The sequence below is a fragment of the Xiphophorus hellerii genome, chromosome 22, assembly GCF_003331165.1.
Source record: "Xiphophorus hellerii strain 12219 chromosome 22, Xiphophorus_hellerii-4.1, whole genome shotgun sequence".
Taxonomy (NCBI): Eukaryota; Metazoa; Chordata; class Actinopteri; order Cyprinodontiformes; family Poeciliidae; genus Xiphophorus; species Xiphophorus hellerii.
The window spans coordinates 2,944,261-2,966,077 of record NC_045693.1 but is presented as its reverse complement, the minus strand read 5'-3'; the positions used below and the strand labels follow the sequence as shown (position 1 = coordinate 2,966,077).

General features: G+C 41.8%; 1 protein-coding gene across 2 annotated transcripts in view; it reads right to left on the bottom strand.

Moving 5' to 3' along the window:
* smoc2 (SPARC related modular calcium binding 2) overlaps positions 1 to 21,612 on the bottom strand; it is a 29,455-nt gene extending 7,843 nt beyond the window's left edge. The window contains exons 1-9 of one of the 2 annotated variants that reach the window (XM_032553852.1): positions 21,279 to 21,612; positions 13,474 to 13,636; positions 10,802 to 10,899; positions 10,579 to 10,678; positions 8,844 to 8,885; positions 8,505 to 8,546; positions 3,500 to 3,574; positions 1,824 to 1,898; positions 234 to 420 (exon numbers count right to left, since the gene is read on the bottom strand). In XM_032553852.1, coding sequence (XP_032409743.1) covers positions 234 to 420; positions 1,824 to 1,898; positions 3,500 to 3,574; positions 8,505 to 8,546; positions 8,844 to 8,885; positions 10,579 to 10,678; positions 10,802 to 10,899; positions 13,474 to 13,636; positions 21,279 to 21,353 — 857 coding nt within the window. In that variant the 5' untranslated portion in view covers positions 21,354 to 21,612. The remainder of the gene's footprint in view (positions 1 to 233; positions 421 to 1,823; positions 1,899 to 3,499; positions 3,575 to 8,504; positions 8,547 to 8,843; positions 8,886 to 10,578; positions 10,679 to 10,801; positions 10,900 to 13,473; positions 13,637 to 21,278) is intronic. The other variant, XM_032553853.1, reaches the window with a different exon arrangement.
* Positions 21,613 to 21,817: the final 205 nt, after the last annotated feature.

Here is a 21,817-nt window from a genome sequence, read left to right as displayed (position 1 = left end):
ACAAGGTCAATTTAATCAACATTCCAAGAAAATAACTTCCATAAAAGTTCTAGGAATGTTTTATGAAGAAATAGAGGAAAATCTTTAGTCTCCCTCCAGAAGAGTGGGAGTTGGGACGTTTACTTCAGTTAATAATGTTCACTGAATGCAGGCTCTCCAGGTACGTATCCCCTCCAAACATGGATAAATCACCTTTCTCCTTGACTTATGGAGAACTTCAACTGGTTGCCCACCTGGTTGAAGTTCCTGGTATTGGCCGTCCAGTATCCACAAGCACGCACCAACAGTAGCCAGTGGAGGGGTGGCATTGGACAGGTTTATAAAAGCCGCCTTGGGCGCAGTCTGGCACAAACACGGCGTCATTATTCCGCTGCCTCCTCTCCTCCAGGGCCGACTGTTGCTCCTGGTCACATGATGAAGCTGGACAGAGTTCAGAGTTCACACACAGATCATCCAATGCTTCCTTACTAAGCTCTGTACAAAAACATCAATTTTAACTTAGGTGGTCCAAGTGGCAGGACTTTTCGGAAAACCTTCTTACGCACACTCTGTGTAAACAAAATGATGTGTTTATATTTTATTAAGAAGATCTCAATCAGATCTGGCAAACCGTGCTGGATTTCCATCACATGCAATGGTTTTGATTTATTTTCATTCATTTGCAAAATAAAAGCAGCTGTCCTCTCAGCACACTTGTTATATTTGAGGTACTTTCTGAGGATGAGTCTTTGGAGACATTGTGAGTAGACTGCTATATCAGCCCCTCATTGCACTGTTTATAGACATTAACAGGCTAATGACTAAGTACAGCTCCCTTTGCCCCAAGTTAAGTAAATATTTGGACACTCCTTATGCCCTTTGTAGGCGTGTGGGGGGAGGGGGGGGGGGGTGGGGTGAGAGAGAGAGAGAGAAAGCAGAGTGATCATTACCAAGTATATGTGTACTTGCTCCAAATTTCCAATAATAACACAATTTTTTATGATCTTGTCTTTTGTTACATACAAAGAAAACGCAGTGTGCTGGATAGGAGAGAAACTATATTTCACAGAGTGCAGCGTGCTTTCATGCAGCTTTCCAAGGGAGATAAGAGCACTGAAGTCAGAAAAGAAAGGAGGACTTTTTAGTATACGAGCTTTTATTGCCAAGCTCTCGCTCTCTTTGCTGCATGCCTCAAGGCTCTGAAGCCGCTGTGGGATTATGGATATTCTTTTTCTTTGTTTATTTTCACAGGGTATCTTCAGCCACACAAAAGAGACCAAATGAAATACCTCTGCACTTTCTAAGCTAACTCTCTTCACTCTGTGCCTCTTTATGGGCTCACTTTGTTGGGGTCGGGGTGTTTTTTTCACCCCAATACTCCAAAGAGCATATCGTAATCAAAACCACCAATGCAGCATTTCTCAGGCTTATTATTGGCTGTAAATTATGATAATGGGATTCACGCACAGACCCACACATACACAGAAGGTTCTCATCTATGGGCCAGTCTAAAATACAGAAACCAACATATTTCCCCCATGAGCATGGAAGGGGTATAAAGATAAACACACACGTGCGTAAAATGAGAAGAGCTGGAGATCCTGTGTTTGTGCCATGTGGTGATAATTACAGGTTTGAAGCAATACAAGAAACCACAGTGAAACAGATACTCAAAGCCTGATGCACTTCAACACCAAGATCTATTGGTTTCACAACCCACCATCAGTCCTTAAAAGACAGGAACAGCCTCAAACTATGATTGCTTACACACGTCAGACAAACTCAACATGGACTTTCTGCTGAGATTTGAAGACATCTCAAAGTTCAGCATTAAAGAAACTCACGTGATGCTCTGGATCTGTTCTGCCGGTTGCTGTTTAAGTGCACCGACCACAGGTCAGGGTACGGAGAAGTGACGTCTGAAAGAAATCATCAACACAGCATTGTTAACAAGAGTCCAAAACACATATGCATATCATCTGAGAAAAACCAGGTAATAAAACTCAAGCTACATGCTATGAAACACAGACTTCAGGAGTGGACAAAGTAAGCTACATGTGGCTGCTGTTGATAAAAGTGGAAAAATGTCATTCATTGAGGTTCTAATAATCTTTGCATAACTGACTACCAGAAACTGATGTGATGGATACTTGCCTGGAATGGTAAAACAGGAAACTAAAAGTTGTAAAGGTTTCAAAAGTTTATATTAAGCTGATGAAGTTGTGCTTTGACCTGACTTTCCTCAACCAGATCATCACAAAAAGTTACAAAAACTACCAGATAAGAAGTGGAGCCATCATCAAGTATCTCCTTCACATGAATGGCCTCAAGATTGAAACACCGACTCACTGATCTACCTCACTAGTACAAGTCAAGGCCACTGGAATCTCATTCAGACTGGATAAGGGTGGCCTCAAGGTATCCAACAGACGCATGGTGATCGCAGCTGAGGCCAACAAACTATGACAAGTTAACAGTGCAGGTATTTATGACAGAACTAAAAACATGGCAAGAAAAAGAAGAAGTCAGAAGTCAGTGACAACCTGGAATGTACAAAGAGTAAGACAAGGTCTGGAGGCAGAAACGTGTCGTCTCCACTGGCTAAAGGAGGAGATGGCAGCTAATGATATCGAGACAAGGAGCCTCTTAAAATAAGTTCAGCGCCCAGAGTCTTGATCCAGGCATGGATCATCAGAGTGGGAGGAAGACTTGGCAGAATTATGAAACCACCATTTTAGGAGAAAGATGTTTACATTTCAATGCTTATGTTACAAGAACGTTGTGATTTATGGACTAAAGTCTGAATCATTGGATCATTTTTCATGTAACTGCATCACTGATGCGTTTCTTTTGGTGCAGTAAGTCAGTAAGTCGGGATCAGGTGATCCTAGTATTCCTTGTCAAATTCAAAATGTTGACTTGAATGTAAATAGTCCAAATCCAGTGTACGGCACAGGTCAGCAGAAAAGATTTGTCTGTTTTAAAAAACTTGTGCTCTCTTCACAAGCAGTAAGTTAATCCTAGCTGCACATTAAAATCTTGTGACTGGCTTCATTTGGGAGCACAATGAGTGTGTGAAATGTGGAAGTTGAGATTAGATTTGGTTTGTGTTATAGTCTGTTTATTTTAAGATTAAACTTTGTAAAAATAAACTTTGTGAGATTCACAGAAAGAGGCTCTGTTGCAGAGACACGTGACTGAAGGCTGGTCCTTTCCATTCGAGGGTTGTTCATCCTGAAGATTATCCTCCATAGAGACACATAGTTTTCACATAGAGACACATATTTAGAGAAACAAAGTTATTTTACACTCCCATAAAGAATTATTATGTTTACAGACTTTAGTTTGCAGAAAACATATTTCCTGAATGCTCTTAAAGTGCAGTCTAATCTTTGTGCCTAAGGTTTCCATGGACTCTCTTTCTGCCATCTTTTCTCCTGCTTCTGTTGTCATTCTGAACTCCTCTTCCCTCATCATCCCCACAACAACTGTAAGACTTTATTGATGAAGAGCAGCTTACCTTCTTCCTCTGGAGGAGATGGTGGCTCCACCGGGATAGGTTCTGCGTTTAGAATGGAGAATATTTGCAAAGAGACTACAATTACAAATGTTAGCAATGTCAGACAACACATTACAATGTGATTTTGCACGTTGCCCAGACAGGAAAGATGAAGGGGGAACGAGTGAAGAGAACAGAATGGAAACCAGTTGGGTGTGTGAAAGAGTTGACTTGTAATGCTAAAAAGGGTAAAGCAGAGACCCGTTAAAGATGAGGAGAACTGGAACCAGTCATTCCTGCTTTTTTTTCCATCTTTTCGTGTGGATAAAAAAGCTGTAGAGAGGTGGGAAAATTTATAGGTGAAAACTGCAGCTGGCAAGTGTGAGGTGAACCAGTTACCAGAGGGAAATCTGAGTATATGTGTTTGGTTTTTGTTTGTTTGTTCTGTGGTGGGAGAGAGGCAGGGAGGGAGGCTCGGGGTGAAGACCATGACAGTCGGTGTGGTTAACCTCAGGCTGGGTCACTCTGCAACACTGAGGTGTTTCACAAACTGCTTCACTAACATGCGGCTCCACAACCAGGAGCTTAATGGGAATAAAAACTTTCTTCAACAATTAATTTCAACTGAAAATCAGGAATTTACTTTAAAGGCAAGGTTGTTCTGCCAGCCATTCATCTTCTCATGCCTGTTCACTGTGTTGAAATGCAATCAGTTAGTGTGACTGAGTCAGACAGGCTATTATCCCACTCAATTTCAAAGGCATATTTATGAGTTGGATTTACAGTAAACCACTAATAACGGATCTTTACTTTGTGGCCTTTTACACGACTGTAACACCTCTCTTAGCATCTGCCAGGAAACCCCCATGCTATTTGTGGTCATAAGGCATTAGTTTTACTGCCGTTTGTCAGTCGTCAGCTGCATATGACTCCGAATGTGAAAAATAGATTTAAGTCAAGCAACTAAATTGTGCTTAAAGCAAGGTGCTTGTTGTTTAAAGCCTTATGTTCTGATGTAAAAACTGCTGCATTGCAGAAATATTAAAGCACCTTGAAGTTTGTCACATGGTGCTAAATGAAAACCACTGACTTTTATCCATTTCATTAAAAGAAATTATGCAATAAATCAACAAAAAGTGGAGCATAATTAGGCAGTAATGAGAAAAAGGTCAATTTTATTCAGAATATGTAACAAATAAAACTGCAGTTGGATTCAGTCCATTTGAGTCAATAGTTTGCAGAACCACCTGCACGTCATTAGGCATGACCAGCTTAGCTAATAAAGACTGTAATCTATGAGTCTTCTTCTTTTCAAAATAGCACAAGATGTGAACAAGAATTATCAACTGTCTCCAAGATTCTCAGATTTAGGATTCTGCCGTTATTTTAATTATTTTGCTCTGATCTATCTCCTTGTTTACACATTTTTGTTGTGATTCAGCTGCAGGTTTATTCCAGTGCATTTTTGAAAGCAGGTTTTGTAGTAGAACTTTTTGGAAACACTCCCGCAGAGGTGTGAAGTACTCTGCGCTTGTGAAAGCACATACTGTATGTCCAGAACGAATGGCTGCAGGGTTTGTTATACGCATGGCTGAGCAGATAGCAACAGCATTACTCTGTACTACTTCACCTGTTCAATTTATGATGTGGAATAGCCTATAGGCCTATATATGTTTTACATGAACACTTTGTTAATCAGAAAAGGAGAAGCGTTGCCATTTTCTGAATGAGCTGGAAGCTAAAGCTCTAAAGTGGATGTTGACATCATGCTAAGATCACAGCGCCATCTAGAGGCCTGGCATGACAACTACAGCAGATTCAAGGTTTTTATAAACAGGGAACTTTTCCCTGATCAACATCTGAAAATACTGAACGTTTCTAGTCAGCGGTCTTATAAATGTAGCCTAAACCTTTGCATTGTAGCTCTGACTATAAGGTTATTGTCTTATTACTAGGTTAGCCGCCCACTGACCTGCTGCTCTATGTGGGACTCCAGCTTTAGGTAGGTTTGCAGTTTTGCCATCCTCTTTCCATGCTCAAATGTTGGCTGGAACAGAGCTCTGAAAAGGATTTTTTCCATCAGCATCATGACTCTGCTTGGCTCAAATCGTTTTCCATTACAACTGAACTCTAGTGGGTGTGGTTTTCAAAAGTCGTGTGGACCCAGAACCAAGAAGTAGTGCAACGTGAACTATACATGACAAAATCATAACAATGGAGGACATGGAAACCATGTTAGCTGAACTTTCTGTTCATTGTCTTTACAAATGTTCAATTGAATTACTGTAAGGGAGTCAGTGACAGACATTCTTCTGTTGTAGCATTTTCAGCTGACTCAGCACAGAACCCAGTGAAGTAGATGAAAAGGTTCTGGTTCCACGCGGCCGTTAGCGCAGAGTGGAGGCATGTCAAGTGAAAAAGAGCCAGTAGACGTCGAAGGCTTGAGAAAGATGTGTGGCTTTTGAAGAAAAGCTGGATTTAAACTGAAATTAAATGACTTACAGATGGACTCTACTTACTAATTAGGTGGCTCTATTTACTTCTGAGGGGAATTTGATTTTATAGTGTTTTATTTATGGGTATCAGAGTTAAAGTGGGCTGAAAGTAACTGCATCCCAGATTTGATAAAATTTGTAAAAAAAAAATTTAAACCACTCTTTTTTCCACTTTTATGCACCACTTTGTGTTGGTCTATCAACACAACAAAATATGACTGTAATTGGGTGAGTTCGGAAAGCAATTGGTTACCCTAGATTTAATTTTGGGTTATTAGACTAGAAGTGGGGTGAATAAAAATGGTAAAAAAGGTTGTAAACCTTTTCACCTCACAATGCTGGGCTACGTTGTGTTCATACATGTACAGTCACATACAGTTCCGGTAAAATACACTGAAGTTTGCAGTCGTAACGTGACAGAATGTGGAAAACATCAAGGGCAATGAATCATTTTGCAAGTCACTGGGTGTTGTGAAGCGCTTTGCGTTCTGATGGGGTTCTTTTAAATCAAAATATTGATGCAATCACAGCTATTTTCGGTGCTGGCACACCACAAACCTACAGTTTATTCTTCTTTTCACCACGCTGTTTATCCAACCAGTTCAGACTGAACCACAGCCTGTCCCTGTCCCTCCCTCACCGTCCTTCCCACACTCCTCCTCACTTGATATATGTGTAACGACCTGGCTAAGATGGACACTGTAACAGAGGGAACGCACGCAGTCACGTTGGCATGAATAACACAAATGATTGCCCGTACACGTTATCGCATCAGGAATCTATCCAACCAAACCCAAATCAAGCTCTTTGGGAAAACTTCAAATTCCATCTGCTAAACAAGTTGAGCAGATTTAACAAATTCTGGTGCTGAAACAAAGGAAAACATAGTGGTTGTTTATCTGGAAAAAGTCAGAGGTTTAATGAGAGACAGAGTGGAATTAGGTTGGAGTTTAATCGGTGGATGTTTCCTTGTGTCTCTCGAGGCTCCGGCTGAAAAAGAACCAAGTTGAAGAGTAAAAAATGTTAAACAAGAAACTCATGAGGTAATGCTTGTTGATTTTATTGCCTGGTGAAGGTAGCAGGTTAAGCTGCTTTTGGTCCGTTACAGTAAACCACAAATTCTCTCCTAGAAACAAATTCAAACCAAGAAAATAACAGATTTAATACAAATCTTCTCCATGTGATTTCTGTGGCACACATCAGCGGGTAAAAAAAACATAAATTGGTCATGCTAAGGATTTTCAAGTACAGAATGAGAATAAATCTAGATTTTGACAAACTAGACAGCTCAGAGCATAAACCTAAAAATCTTTAAGTAATAAATCATGAAGAAATCATAAAAGTACAACTCAAAGCGTGTTGTTTTAGCTATGAACTTTGTTCATTTTAGAACATGTTTATATGGTCTTTTCTTGCTAGATGCTGAAGGAAATATGCCTTTATTAAAATGGACAATTTAGTATCTAATTCAATCCTATCTTATAACCACATATGGATGATGACGTCTGGTTAGGACCCATGGAGCGTCACTGCTATTGTTCTACACAGAAAATGTATTGTTTTTTGTAAAACAAAGGCTTTTGTAATGGGAATATGTATGAATGTTTATTGTGTGAGCAGAAAAGGACGAAATGACGACTTTTATTTCCCCAAAGGTCCACCAAACTGGAAATGTGCAGTAAGTGAGGTCTGTAAGTTTGAAAAAATGAAGACTTTTGGAAAGAACAACCAAAAGCTAAGTGAGGAGACTACATGGCTTATTCCACAGCTACGAGAATGGATCTAATGTTTGTCCTGGGTGTTTATGCTCAACAATCAGCTAATGACAAATTTTTTTCTCAGTGTTTGAGTAAAACAAACAGATTGTATATCAAGAGTTTGACTGATACAAACACTACAAATGTGTAGCATTAGCTTCCACAGTAGCTGGTCTTACAGCGTTTGTGTGATGTAATATTGAACAACTACTTTACAGTATTTTTGGTAAACCCTCAGAACCTTTTCTCAGCTTGCTAATATTTAAAGTATTATGTTGTTGGAGTACAAATACTGGTGAGAATCAGAGCAGAACTTACAAGGTCGACCTTAATGGCGCTAAAGTTTTTGTCTTTTGAATTATAGTTTTTGTCGCAAGCATTAATTTCAGATGGCCTGGACTTTTAAAACACTGGGTATAGTACTGGTGTGTTAGATCTCAGCATAGATGCTTTTCAGACATTCCTCCTTGTTCTGCTGCTCCTAATGGATACATTGTATATAAATAATTGCCTTATAATAACCCAATCATTGTGTTATGCTCTGATGTCCATGTTCAGTCAGCCCTTTGGCTGGGTTTTTCTTACACATTTCCTGACGTGGCACATGAAACTTAATTTAGGTATTATGATCTACAAACCTGGATGAAATTGAATAGGAAATGTTGCAAAAATCTAATATGTACGACAATATGAGCTGCCTGCTGTCAAATAGTCACACCGATAGTTTATATCAAGGGAAAAAGGCTAAATACATAGTTAGTTCATTTTTCTCACCTGGTTTTGGATCTATGGAGGTCCCTCTGTCTTGTTTTGAGCCTAAAAAACAATGGAGTCACAATTACAAAAAAATCTGAGCTGCTTTTATTTTAAATAGTGGATTCTGAGGATTTTAAGACATTATATTTTCGTTTGTTAAGCTGATCCAACTGGCTGCAGGTAATCATTCAGTCCTGCTTCCTTTCTATCGGCTGTTTAGCTTCTACTGCCAAAAGCTGTTAATGTTAACTTCACAATCAAATATAAAATCATGCTGTCACTACAACAGATGACACCAACAACGTCAGACTGAACATGCATTTCTGATGAATCAGGGTGTTTCTGTAATCTTCTCACCTGGTCTCGGTTCTACAGGAGCCGCTCGGTCCTGTTTGGAACCTAAAAACCAACAGATGTATTCAGAACAGAGGTAAACTGTCTTGGTGCACCACTCCAACATTACCACTGGGCCCCATCTGGACCCTTTTGTATCTGATCTCTACGCTTAATGTAGATTTGGAAGTTGCTTTGCACCAGCTGCTGCTGGGTTGAGACCCTCTGATTAGTGAGACACCGACAGCCTCCCAGGCGGTCAGGGATGTGCAGACAGGACATGTGGCATTATTTAGGGGGTTGTGTACCAGGGACTGTCCTCCAAAAATTTTGACATTCCTTACAGTACAAACTTTGTTGCTTAACTCTGCATTGTGGATTTTCTACCCGGCTTGTTTAGACCGCAGCCTGGAGAGTTGAGCAATTTTCCTGCCTGGGTTGAGCCTACAACTAGATCCCTATGTCCTCTCTTTAGAAACTTAAAATGCAATGTTGTTCTGTTAGGGATTCATATATCATCAACCCATAAAATGAAGAATAGAATCATGACGACCAAGGAACATGGCCGGCAGGTCAGAGAGAAAGTTGTGGAGAAGTTTAAAGAAGAGTTCTAAAACAAAATGGCTTCAAAGTTCAATCCATCATCTGAACATGGAGAGAGGATTTACCAACCTGGCAACACACAGAGGTCCATCTACACAGACAGGGTGATTAACAAGAGTAATCATTACAAAAGCAGCCAAGAGGCCCAAGGTAGCAAAGGAAGAGAAGCAGAGATCCACAACTCAGACTGGAGAATCTGTTGCCATGACAACTATAAGTCAAACACTCTAGAAATATGTTGAAAAAGTACAATAAAAATGTCCCACAGTGGATTTTGCCACAATCCATGCAGCGAACATAACGGGCATGTGCATGGCGATGCAGGGTGGTGGCACCATTATGCTGTGGGAATACCTTTATTTACCAGTGACAGGGAGGCTGATCAAAGTTTATAGAAAGATGGTTGGAACTAAATGTTAAATGGATTGAATTTAGATTCCCTTTTCTAATGACAGGCGACTTGGGGTTAAGTTCCTTGCTCAGGGGCTCGGCAATGTGTGACAGGAATCAAACCTGTACTGTAAGCTGGAGACTGCAAGATAAGCTCTCCTCCCACTGAGCCACAGTCACGCTCAGAATAAAGGGAAATCCAGGAGAAAACCCTGTTAGAGGCTACAGCAAAACACCTCCATGTGTTAGAATGGTCCAGTCAAAGTCCAGACACTGAATCCAGTAAATATAAGGATATAAAATTTATATCCTGTGTCGTTCAGCTGGTAGAACGCCATGTGCAGAGGCTGAAATCCTCGACGCGGGCCATTTGCTACACGTCCCCCCCTCTTCTGTCCTTATTTTCTGTCCAATTACTTTTAAATAAATGACACCAGTGCTTCAAAAAACATTATATCTCACAGTCTGTTAAAAAAAACACATTGAAGTTTGTGGTTGTAGCGTGACAATGAAGAAAAGATTCAAGATGTTTAAAAACATTTTGACTGGACTCAAAGCCAGTCTTCAATGACCATGTCCTGCAACTTTTAGATGCGTCTACGAGTCCCTGGTCCAACGCGCCTGAATCAGGCTCCTCATTATACGGTCCAGGTCTCCAGAGTCCTGCTGATGACCTTGTTGTTTGACTCAGATACATCTAAAAGTTGTAGGTCTGGATTTGAGGATGGTAAGATTCCTTAAAGTATTCAATTCAGAGTTTACCCACCTTGGCATCGAGGTTTTTTATTGACGACAGAAGACCCACTGATTGGTCGCCCGTTGGGTGTGACACACCAGCAGTATCCGGTGTAGCTGTGGCACTGAACCTATAAAAGTAGGCTTTCAAGTGTTACTTTCTGGCAAAGTCCAAACAACGAATGGCTTCTCTGGGTAAATGTTTTGGCTTTAATTAGGAATTTAAGCTTAACTTATGCAATGTTGCTCATTACCTCGCTGTAAGTGCCGTCAGGGTTGCATACGGGAACAAAGGCCTGTTTCTTGGCTTGTTGCTCTGTGTACTTCTTTTCTGCGACACATCTGGATGTTTCTGAGGAGAACACAAATCACAACAGTCGCTAAACATCAGAGACAGCCATAATTCAGCCCAAAGCGTAGCTATTTTTATTTTTTTTTTAAATACTCCACAACTATGAAACCAACATACTTAAAGAGTCAGAGGGAGATGCTGAATCTTGGAGATCATGAAAGAAAAACAGAAACAACGTCGGGGGAGGGAGGAGATACAGGAGGGGGAAGTGGTTCAAGACATTTCGGAAGCTGCAGATGTTTGTGCGGCTGGGAGCCGAAGCAGGAACACGAGTCTTATTGGGAATGAGTCCGGAAAACCTGGTGGTAAAGCCATTACCAGGGGAAGCAGCTCTTTTTGATCCAGCCAAATATTCCAGTCACCCTAAAAAAAGGGCTGATGCAGGAGGAAAACCAAACCCGTCCTCTAATGTCTGCATTACTATCGCCTTAAAGTTCAACCATCTGGATTACAGCGCTTCTCAGCAGAAAATGCGGGTCGGGAACTTTTCACCTGTGCACACCTTGAGTTTTCACATGTTGCAGTGGGGCCGAGGCTCATCCCGTCATTCCTCAGGTGACTCAGCTTACCTGGCCAGCAGCACCAGCTGTGCAAACACTCAGGAAAATGTGGAGCAGCGATGAGTTTGATGGTAACTTGTTGTGACACATCAGCAGCCTGCCAAGCAGTGCCTCTCTGGCTGACAGCTTCAAATCTCATTAAAACAATGACTCACAGTAAGTTGGAAAGTATTCACCAGCACACGTTTGAGCGTCCACTGGACACTTGCTGGTGCTGGTGTGTCTCAGTCTGGAGGGTGGCCACGTGTTTCAGGCGACACCGATGGGAGATGCAGGATGTTCCGGATGGAGGGAGCGCAGTGAGCTCAGGAGCTCTAAAGTTAGCTGCAGTGGAAAATCTAAAAAGCCGTCGTCCTCCGAGGCGAAAATGTCTGGAAAAAATTACGAGACACTAGAAACGTCTGAGCGCGGTGATAGGAAACAAATGTGGTGCCACTCTCACCATCCTTGAACACAATACCATCCCTGTGCTTTCAAAGCAGACCGGCCCTCTGGTTTATTTCTGCAGCCGATCCGCTCTCCATCGCCGGGCCTTTCAGTCCAGAGGCAGGGGGAGAAATGAGGGAGGTAATGCTACTGATGCATACATAACCAATTTCATGGACTCTTGTCTTTTCAGCTTCCTAGTTGGAAGCCCCTATTTTGCGTAGCGTCACTGTCAGCTACGTCCAGATGTCTGCTCAGAAAGACTGCCATGGAAACCCACCATGGGTGCAAAATCGTTGAGCGGTTTTTCATCATAGGAGACTTTTTTAAAGCGAACCTTTTTACTTGCATTCTCTGCATTAGTGTTCTAGCATGATAAGAAAGGGGCATTGTCTCCAGTCTGTCGAGCGACGAACTGGTCTATGAAGCTGGTGAGACGGGGGAGCTGTGGGGGGCGAAGCGCTGGGTGAACGGCTTCTTCCTTCCAATGAGTCTATGAGCTGCTTGACCCTCTGGCTTTTCATCCCTCACTAATAAATGTGTTAAATTCTCAAGTTTCTCATATTTTTTCATGGAACAAAATGCTACCTGGTTTTAAATTGTTGTTTTACTAAAAGTATTGTGCTTGTTCACATTTATATCCAGCTTTCCTGAGTCTATGCTTTCTAGAAGCCCCCTCAGTCTTCTGGTGAAGTGATAATGGATGCCACCGTCTGTGGATCGATACTAAACTTTATTCAGCCGTGAAGCGTATCATCACAAGATAATAGCTAACAAAAAGAAAGCACAGCTAACAGCAACGACCTTTTGTGGAGCATTGACTGCAGCTTCAGTAGAGAAGTCTGGATGTCAGAGCTAAGAGTGGTGGGATCGTGATGTGATGCTTCACTGACTTCTTTTATGAGTTCATAATTATAATTTTCAGCCATTTCTAACTTCCTGATTTACTGCTTCTGGCTTCTGGTGCAGAATTATGACACACCGTTTGATTAAATACAACATGACCGTTCAGACTGCAGACGCTCTAAAAACAGATACAGATCCGAATTAGTTCCACATATAGAAGTGGGATAGATCAGATTTTTGTGGGGGTGAAAAGATCGGAAGTGGGTCTTTCAGACGGCAGTGAAAATACATATGGGCAAAACAATCTGATTTGGGTTGCATTCGACCCGGACGCAACCTCAGTGTTGATTTATTCTAGTAAATAAACTAAAGTTTGTGGTTGTCACATGACAAAACGCTGAAAAGGTTTGAGGGGAACGAATGCATCTGAAGCACAGAGCTTCACATCACTTTGATGAGACCAGTGAGTCTTGGCAGACCACTGCGGAGCTGAAATCATTCAAACCAGTTAATAAGTTTCAAATAAATCAAATCATTTTATGTTTATTGTATTAGCAAACAAAACTTAAAATCTTGGATCCATTCAGGCCGAACCCCTCCTCCCTCCCCACCCCTTCATTTTTCTGAGTGCTCCTCCATCTCAAAGATTTAATTACACTGAAGTGGCTTCTAATGCAAACCTTCCCGACCCCCACAGCCCCTTCACCCCCAGGCAGCGCTGAAGCGTGACTCGTGACCTGACCTTTGCACGGCCCTCGGCTGACCTCCAGCTGGGGGTCGCGGCACTTGGCTCGGAGGTACTCGCAGCGAGATGTGAAGGTCCGGCCGTCAGAGGCACACAGGGGCTTCCGCGGCGCTCCGGTGCATTCCATGTTGCACTCCTTATCCTGATCCACCCGCAGAAACTGCAAAAGTAACAAAGGAGTGGAGCATCAGGGAAAAGTTGGACAAGCGGGCTATTTCTGGGAGGCAGTAATCTCTGAATCATTACAGTTTGCAACAAAAACTGAGAATTTTATGGGATTCAGTTAGGAGATGATATCCTGTTCAAACATGTTATTACACTTACAAATAACTTTTCAGCAATAAATAAGAACTGCCAGTGGAATTTCTACTTCTACCGACAGATTATTTCTCTAAAAATATATTTTTCCCACCTGAAAGTGGATCAAATACTTTTTCATCAATATTAAGGAATTATTGACTTAAAACAGTCTTCTATTTCTTGTTGAAAAGTTATTTGTGTTAGCTTTGTCTTATTTCTAGTGTAAAATATCTGCACTAGAAAATAGAAAAAAAAAGATTTTGTGTTTGTGCAGTGTACAATATATGATTTTCACATTTTGTACTTATTCAGTTAACTCAGGTAAGCCATTGATAATATTCAAATTTATTGTGATGCACCTGCAGCTGCTTTCAGGACAGAAGTCCTTGGAGGACGTCGTGCAAACTGTCCATCAGTCTTGTGAGAAGAAAACAAAGCGTAGCATTTGCTTCTTAAGACACAAAGAAGCAGAAACGAATCAGTGCAAAGTAAAGTCAACAAATGTGGCTGAGGTTTATTTTTCTTCGTGGTCCTGCAGAAGACTTGACAGTCACATCCGCTTGTCTTTGTCTGTACAAACATTGCACAGGTATTCACCTGGCCTCACTGCTAAACACGTCCTGCTCAGCCATGAAAAGAGAAACAAGGACAGAACGCGTCGGATCACCTGAGTCAATGCCACCATTGTGTCTGCAGCAGCAGCAGCCTGAAACCTCAAGAGAAGGGTGTGTGTGTAGGGGTGTGTGTGGGGGGGTGGCAACAAGCTGTGAGTGCTACAATAAATAAAAGACTGAATACAGAACACATCGCTCAGCTTTTCATCCAGTTTTTGTGCAATGCTTTTACTTTGGGAGGCATAATGAACTGGGTAAGGTGGAAAAATCCAAACTCCTCACCCGTTCCAACACAGGTGCAGTCACATTCAGAGATAAAGACGGGAACTCTCTGTTTCCTCCTGTTGAGACACTTCTCCTCTTTTGTGCTGAGAAATGCTCAAAATCTCCCTCCGTCACTTCCCAAAAGCTTTGCCTGTCTTTTCCGTCACCGATCCGAGGCGTGAACCAGACAGAAACTGGAAATCAGAATCAGAGAAGACATTGTTCCAGGAAGAGGGCGGTCGGGATCATCAGCAATAAAAAGAAAATTTGTAGCGTCTGACATTTTACAAATGAAGGGAGAGATGAGAATTGGTGGCTGCCCCCCTCCTGCACCCCTCATGAAGACAGGTATGGCTGCAGGGCTGCATGCACCTGGGAGAGGGCAGGTAGGGGGGGTGGATTTGCCCTGGGCCTCAGTGGGGTGGTGGGGGGTGGGGGTCCCACAGCCCACTCTGTCAGCCCGGCTCATAAATCTTTGTGTGGGGAGATCAGAGTGGAAAGGCCCGTTCAGACACATCGGAGGAGAAGCCACGAGGGATTTGTGCTGAGACACATAAAAAAGTCACATTTTATGAGGCGATGCATATCAGCTTTAAATATGTTTTACAACGACAAAGCATCACAGAGCGCTCTGATATCACAGGTGTGCACTGATGTCTCTTTTAGATCCTGAACCTAAAGGAAGGAGCAATTTGGTGTTTCTGGCTTGTAGAATCTATGATGAATGATGAGAGTTAAACTACGAAGCTAACTGCTTCCCACAAAGAAATCTAAAGCATGAAAAATCACAGGTCAGAGCGACAGAAAAACTCAGCAGCTGATTCTGGTGTGGTCCAACTGGGATTCTGGACGATCCGTCTCCCAGCATCCAAACACGTCCCGTCATTTGAAGAACTACCGCTGTACTTTGATGTTTAAATATGAATATGAAATACTGCACTGTTGTGCTCTTTCAAAGGCTACATAAAGATGAGAAGAAATATATTGTTTCTTCTGGTAACAATGTGGAAAAAAACCAAACACCTTTTATGCATTAAAATAATCTTAAATAGTAAAATTTAGAAAAATCCAACCTTTAAATTGAGTAAATTTATTCAAAGACAAAGAAAAGCAAAACAAAACAGAAAGATTTATTTCTGGTGAGAAATAAATCTCCAGAAATGCAATTTTCTTCAAAATAAACTTTTATTAAAAATGCTATTCACTTGCTTTTTCAGCAATAATTAATGTATATTTTCCTGTTTTCATGGTGCATAAATATAATTTTTTGCATCCATTGCTCTGAGCCACTGATCATAAAGGGAAAGTTAAGAAACAGACTTGAGTCTGATTAAGGGAACTAAACAAGGGTAATGTGAACGCATCCTAAGTCTCCTAGATGTGATTTGATCTAAAGTCTCATTTTCCGTCCCAATGGTTCTCCGTTTCCTCTTCTCATGACTTTTTCACACCCTTCCTCTCATCCTCCAGTTTCTCCATCTCTCTCAGTTCCCTTTTATTCTATGGTGTCTTTTGCAAAGGCACTAGTAGCCATCCTGTGTGTGGGCGAGTGCATGTGTGTGTTTGACCAAAAGGCTTGCGTTGGCCCTCAAGCTCTCAGCGCAGCAGCAACAGGCCCCCTAGCAGCCAGCAGACTGACAACCCTAACTGAGTCTTTCAGCAGCTCAGCATCCTGCTAAATGGTCACTATACAGCGCACAGCGGAGCGCAAAACGCCTGCAGGTTTACCATAAAGCTTTGAGATCACAGCCTGGGAAAACACAGCAAGCCATGAAATCAGCCAACCACGAAATCCGCCACCCAGATTTACCATCAGATTTCCTGCTAACAGTCTCCATGATGGGGTGGGAAAACGCGAAGGACATGAGAATGAGTTGGAACAAGAAGCTTTAGAAGGTAACAGTGCTGAGAAGCTCCTTCTGATGTAGTACGGTTTCTGACCAACATGTTTCCTTCCAGCCAGTTCAGCCCATTGCTGTGCGCTGCAGCATGATGATGAATGGCCTCTGTTTCTGCACACTGCACAAGCTTCCACCCTGATTCCTCAGAAAACTGCTCCATACAAGACAGGACACATATTGAGACTCAAATCTGCCCAAATCCTTCTCTTGTCTACTTGCAAACAGCTGCTTCTCATATTCTCTCTTTTTGCTCTTTCTTTTCAGTTTTTCTTTCTTTGTGTGATCTCACTTGGAAGATGCTGTTTGCATCTGCTCAAAGAACAGAAGAGGCTGGCCAGGGAACAACAGACGGCTGAAAGACGGCGAGACGTGCAAGTGCGAGGGAATTTTTTTTTTCCTCCCAAATCAGCCGGCATACAAATCAAATCCTATTACCTCCCCCCGGCTCTGCGGTATTGTGGGGCTGAATGGCGTACAGCAGAGGCAAGCCTCCAGCGGAGAGCCCTTTGTGAGCCAATGAAGGCCCCGTGGGCTGGGAGGCCCCCCGCTTCCAGCCCCTGAAGAAGCCCCTCACACTCCGGCCCTGCAGGACCAGCGGGAGCCCTGGCCCAGAGCTGCAGCTAATGCGCTAAATGGCCTTAGCAGGAGTTTCCCACATTGATGCAAGGAAGGGGAATCATTAGTTTCCAGCGTGGTGGAAAGGGAAGAAAGTGTCAGCCTCTAAGCAGCCTTTTATAATGACCAGAAAAAGATGTTTGAAGAAAGAAGAGTTATTGTGAGCAGACGTTGATGGAGGAACGAGGACAAAGAGAACGTCTCTTTGCACAGGTGGGAGGCGTTCTGGAGGCACAATGGCCACTGAACCCATAAGGAGCTTTGAAACAGACGTTCTTCATATGTTGCACCATTTGTATAGTTGGTAGAAAAAACACAGATAGTTTAGTTTTTTCCTCAAGTTTTTAAAGAGTTTATTTTCATATGCTGTGAGAGATTTAAATGGCTATTGGTTGGGGTTTTAAACTAGGTTGATTAGATTGACTTATGTTAGGGTTTTTTCCCTTTCATCTTGTTTTTATTCTTATTTTAAATGTGTCCATTGAGAAGCATTCTGAATCTCGTGCTGTCGGCTGAATGACAGTAAAAGTTTTGTGACACTGCACATCAGTCTGAGCACCACATCGGGCTGCAAGGTAGTGGCTGCATCATACTGCGGGGAAGCTGATCAGAGTTCATGGGAAGATGGACGGAGTTCAGTAAAGGAAAATCCAAGTATGGTCATATTCAATAAATTAGAGTATATGTCCAGGTGAGTCTTGTTTCTCAGATGATTAAAAGAAAAATTTAATCTTAAATGTTGTGTTTTCATTTGTTGTTAGCTGTAAATGATCATGATTAAGAGAAATGAAGGGTTAAAAAAATCAATTTTAGTCCAATTAATCTACATAATGTGTTTCACTTTCTTGATTGAGTTACTGAAATCAATTAACTTTTCAATAAATTGTTATTTTTTGAATTAATATGTAGAAAACTTGTTAGAGGCAGAAGAAGACTGTAGACATAGGCGGAAGTCCAACACTAAACATACAGCGGAACAGTTTAGATCAAAGAATATTCATCTGTTAAAATGGCCTAGTCAAAGTCCAGACCAACATCCAATTGAGAGTATCTGGCAATAAGGCTTGACAACTCGTATTCTGTAAAAGGGTGAGGTATATTGTGAGGATAAACTAGCAAAAGAGTCTCTAGATAAACCTCAAAACTTTTAGCTTTAAGCGCTGAGAGACATGGCTTTGCTAAGTACTGAATCATTGAGGTTGAAAAGAAAAATGAGTTGGTAAAACCTGAGAACCATGTATCATCTTGATGTAGTTTGTCACATAAATCCCCAAAAATACAGCAAAGGATGTGGTTGTGACACGACAAAATGTGGAAAAGTTTCTGAGGTATGAATAATTTTCCAAGTCACAACATATCACATTGAAATTTTCTTTTTTTTCTGTGTGTCCTTCTTTTCACACATCCTTGCAAACTCCTATTTCCCCTTGGAAAAAGAAAAAATCTGTCACACAAATAATCCTGGAAAATAACCCACAAAATTAGCAAATTACTCAGCTGTTAACATGAAACCAGGACCGAAACAATGAGTCAGAAGTCGGTCTGCTGCTCCACACTGATATCAGGCCAACACGCAAATCAACAGGGATGCTTCTCATTCTTGCAGTTCTCCCAACAGACTTTGATGTGATGTGATGTGAAAACACACCACAAACACATCTGTTCCTGGGCAACCGCTTTATGACCTGAAAATCCTCTGATTCCATTTTTGAAGCAGGAATCACGACACCCACTCACTGAGCAGATTTAGTGTGAGTGGATGTGTAAATTTTGGAGGAACGTTGGCTTGGTGAAACAATTACTCCCACATTCCACCGCTTCAGCGCGCTGCCGCAGAGAGAGGATTTCAACCTTTTCACTCACAGGTTAATAACTCTTGGACATCTTAACGCAAACCGTAAATGATGTTCCTGGGGAGGCAGCTGCCACATCAGCCGACCCGGCGGTGAGGGGGGATGACCGAGCACATTCCTCTCCCTGCTAATCCTTCTTTGGCACTGTAACTGAACCTGATCAGGCCAATGAAATCCCACCTCCTCTCAAAATGGTGATTTTTTAGCAGTTGATGGAAAAACTGAACAGGCTGCTGGAGTCCTGTGGCTGTAAACAATGCCATGTGCACCGGCTGCTCAGGCCTGTCGATCCGTGCTTCTGCTGCACACATGCACATCAAAAGCATCAAATCATCCTGAGTGTGAAAGTTTTTTTTGCCAGTGTTTAAGGCAAGTGTTACCTATTTTTATTTTTAGCAAGTTGTTCTATTTAACAAGACTGTAACTCTTGAACTCTCTTAGTTTGACAAGCAGTGGTGGTTCTAACAGGAACGGTGCCCTGGGCAAGCCCATCTTTATGCCCCCCTTAAAATGCATGCAATTATCAGTAATAATAACTCCAGCAGAGTTATTACTCCAAGTAACCTACTCTCCCAGTATTCAGCAACAAGCAGGGGAAACTTATTCCATCGGCTCTGTGTTATAGCAAACTTGTTCTGGGCACAGCTGACAAATGTGTTACTTTCTAGTTTTTGTGGGGTGAGGCGAGCTGGACTAAATGTGATCATCTCTTGTTCAAAATCTGAAATAACTGAACTAGTCAAATCTAATGAGGAATAATCTTTACTGAGCAGAGATTATTTAGAACAACATTTGAGAAAAATCAAGTTAAAATTTGCTTGGGATCTTTATTTTCCTCCATAGGATCAGCGTTTTGCAGCGTTTTGCAGCGTTTTGTTGATGGAGTGTGTTTGGTTCTGCAGAGGGAAGACGTCCAGAAGCAGGTGCTCATCCTATTCATAATCTGCCACTGCAGATTGCTATGCAAGATGAAAGACTGCCATTGTTTGGTTTTAAACATGCACCAAACATAAAATTATGGTGCATTTCTGAACAACTATTATGTCTTACAGTTATTTTTTAACATAATTCAGCATGTTGAGAATATCAAGAGGAAACCAGAACAACCATTTACTAAAGATAGGTTATTACTTATTTTGGGTGTGTTTGCTGAAGAAGGCAATCTAAGACACTTTTATTAATTTGGTAGTCAATCTGTTTTGTTTTTCAAACACATTGTTATTCTGTAACTGAATTTTCACTGACCCACGTGAAAAGATGTGCCATGTTGCAAAAATGTTTTGATGGTTAGAGTTTGATCTTCTGGTAGGACATAATGTATCCTATGACATACAGGTAGATTTAAATAAATTAGAAAATAGTTGAAAGTTTATTTATTTCAGTGTTTCAGTTGAAAAAAATGCATTTATGTACTGTACAGATTCATTACACTCATTGTGACATGTATTAAGTTGTACTATGAAAACCTCAAAATTCCGTTTATCAGAAAATGTGATTACATAAGACTAATAAAGGGAGGATTTATATAAAAGTATTAAATTATTTCTATGCTTACATATTCATGTGGAGGACTGCAGACTTTATAGTTGTCCAACAGACTGCCTCTCTGTGTAAGCCACAAAAGGTCAATGCTAAAGAAGTTGGTTTAGTGGAGGGAAAACATGGTGGCAAAAGGTGCAGAAGCATCACCAGTTACTGCAGCCTTGCTGAAATTGTGAATTAAAAAGGTCCAGTTTTTAATTTACAATTAAAAGGGGCGTTGACTGCAGATGGAGAAGAAGCTTCAAAAACTTCCACACATTAAACAAGACTTCCGTCAGTGATGGTTTAGAGTGTTATGTCATCTGCTGCTGTCGGTCCAATGGGTTTTATCGAGTCCAGAGTCAGCGCAGTCATCTCTCCGGACATTTTAGAGAACTTCATGTGAACAGTTACTGACAAGCTTTATGGAGAGGTTGAACCTGGTGCCGACCAGCGTCAAAAGCACCAAAACCTGATTTAATGACGCAGCTTACTCTAAATACCTGCCACCGCACAGAGGCAGTAATCCATGCAGAATGTTGAGTGTTCAAGGACAGACTTTTCATAAGCTGACATTTCTGTGTGTCAGCTTTATTGGTCTTATGTAATCATTTTGTGATAAACCAGATTTCAATAACTGCAAATCAAACCCATCAAAATTTAAATCCATACCAAATATTTTTGGTCCTAAATGAAATAAAGTGAATCAATCTGTGCCTGTTGCGGCTTCATACCGTGAGAGCGGAGAACTTCTGAGCGCGTCCTGCGCACATCAGGCAGAGGAGAGCCAGCAGCGGCCAGACGCGCATCCTGACGCAGCGCAACAAGAAAAACTCTCCACAATTACGCACGGTCCAAAGTTCCCTGCGCTCCACTGCGCGAACTTCACTTCAGCACCAGAGAAATTAACGTGGAGAAAAGCGATAGAAAAAAAGGCAAAAAGAGAAAAATCCACTCTGCCTCTTGCGGAAAGTACCTGCGGTGAACAGGCTGGTTGGTTTCGCTCCGTTTCCTTGTTTTCGTCTGCCAAAGCGCTTCTGTAGAAACTCTCCTTATTTCTGGCAGAGTAATAACACCCCCCCCCCCCCCCCCCCCCAAGCCCTGACCTTTCCCCCTCCCTCAGTCTCTCTCTTTCTCTCTACCTCTCTCCCTCTTTCTCTCCTCTTTCAGATCCAGCTTCCACACCCCTTTCCCTCCTGATTCCTTATCGGGATGCAGGCAGCTGCGCAGCCGGTGGGCAGAAAGGCAGGCAGGTAGGAGGTAGGTGTCGGTT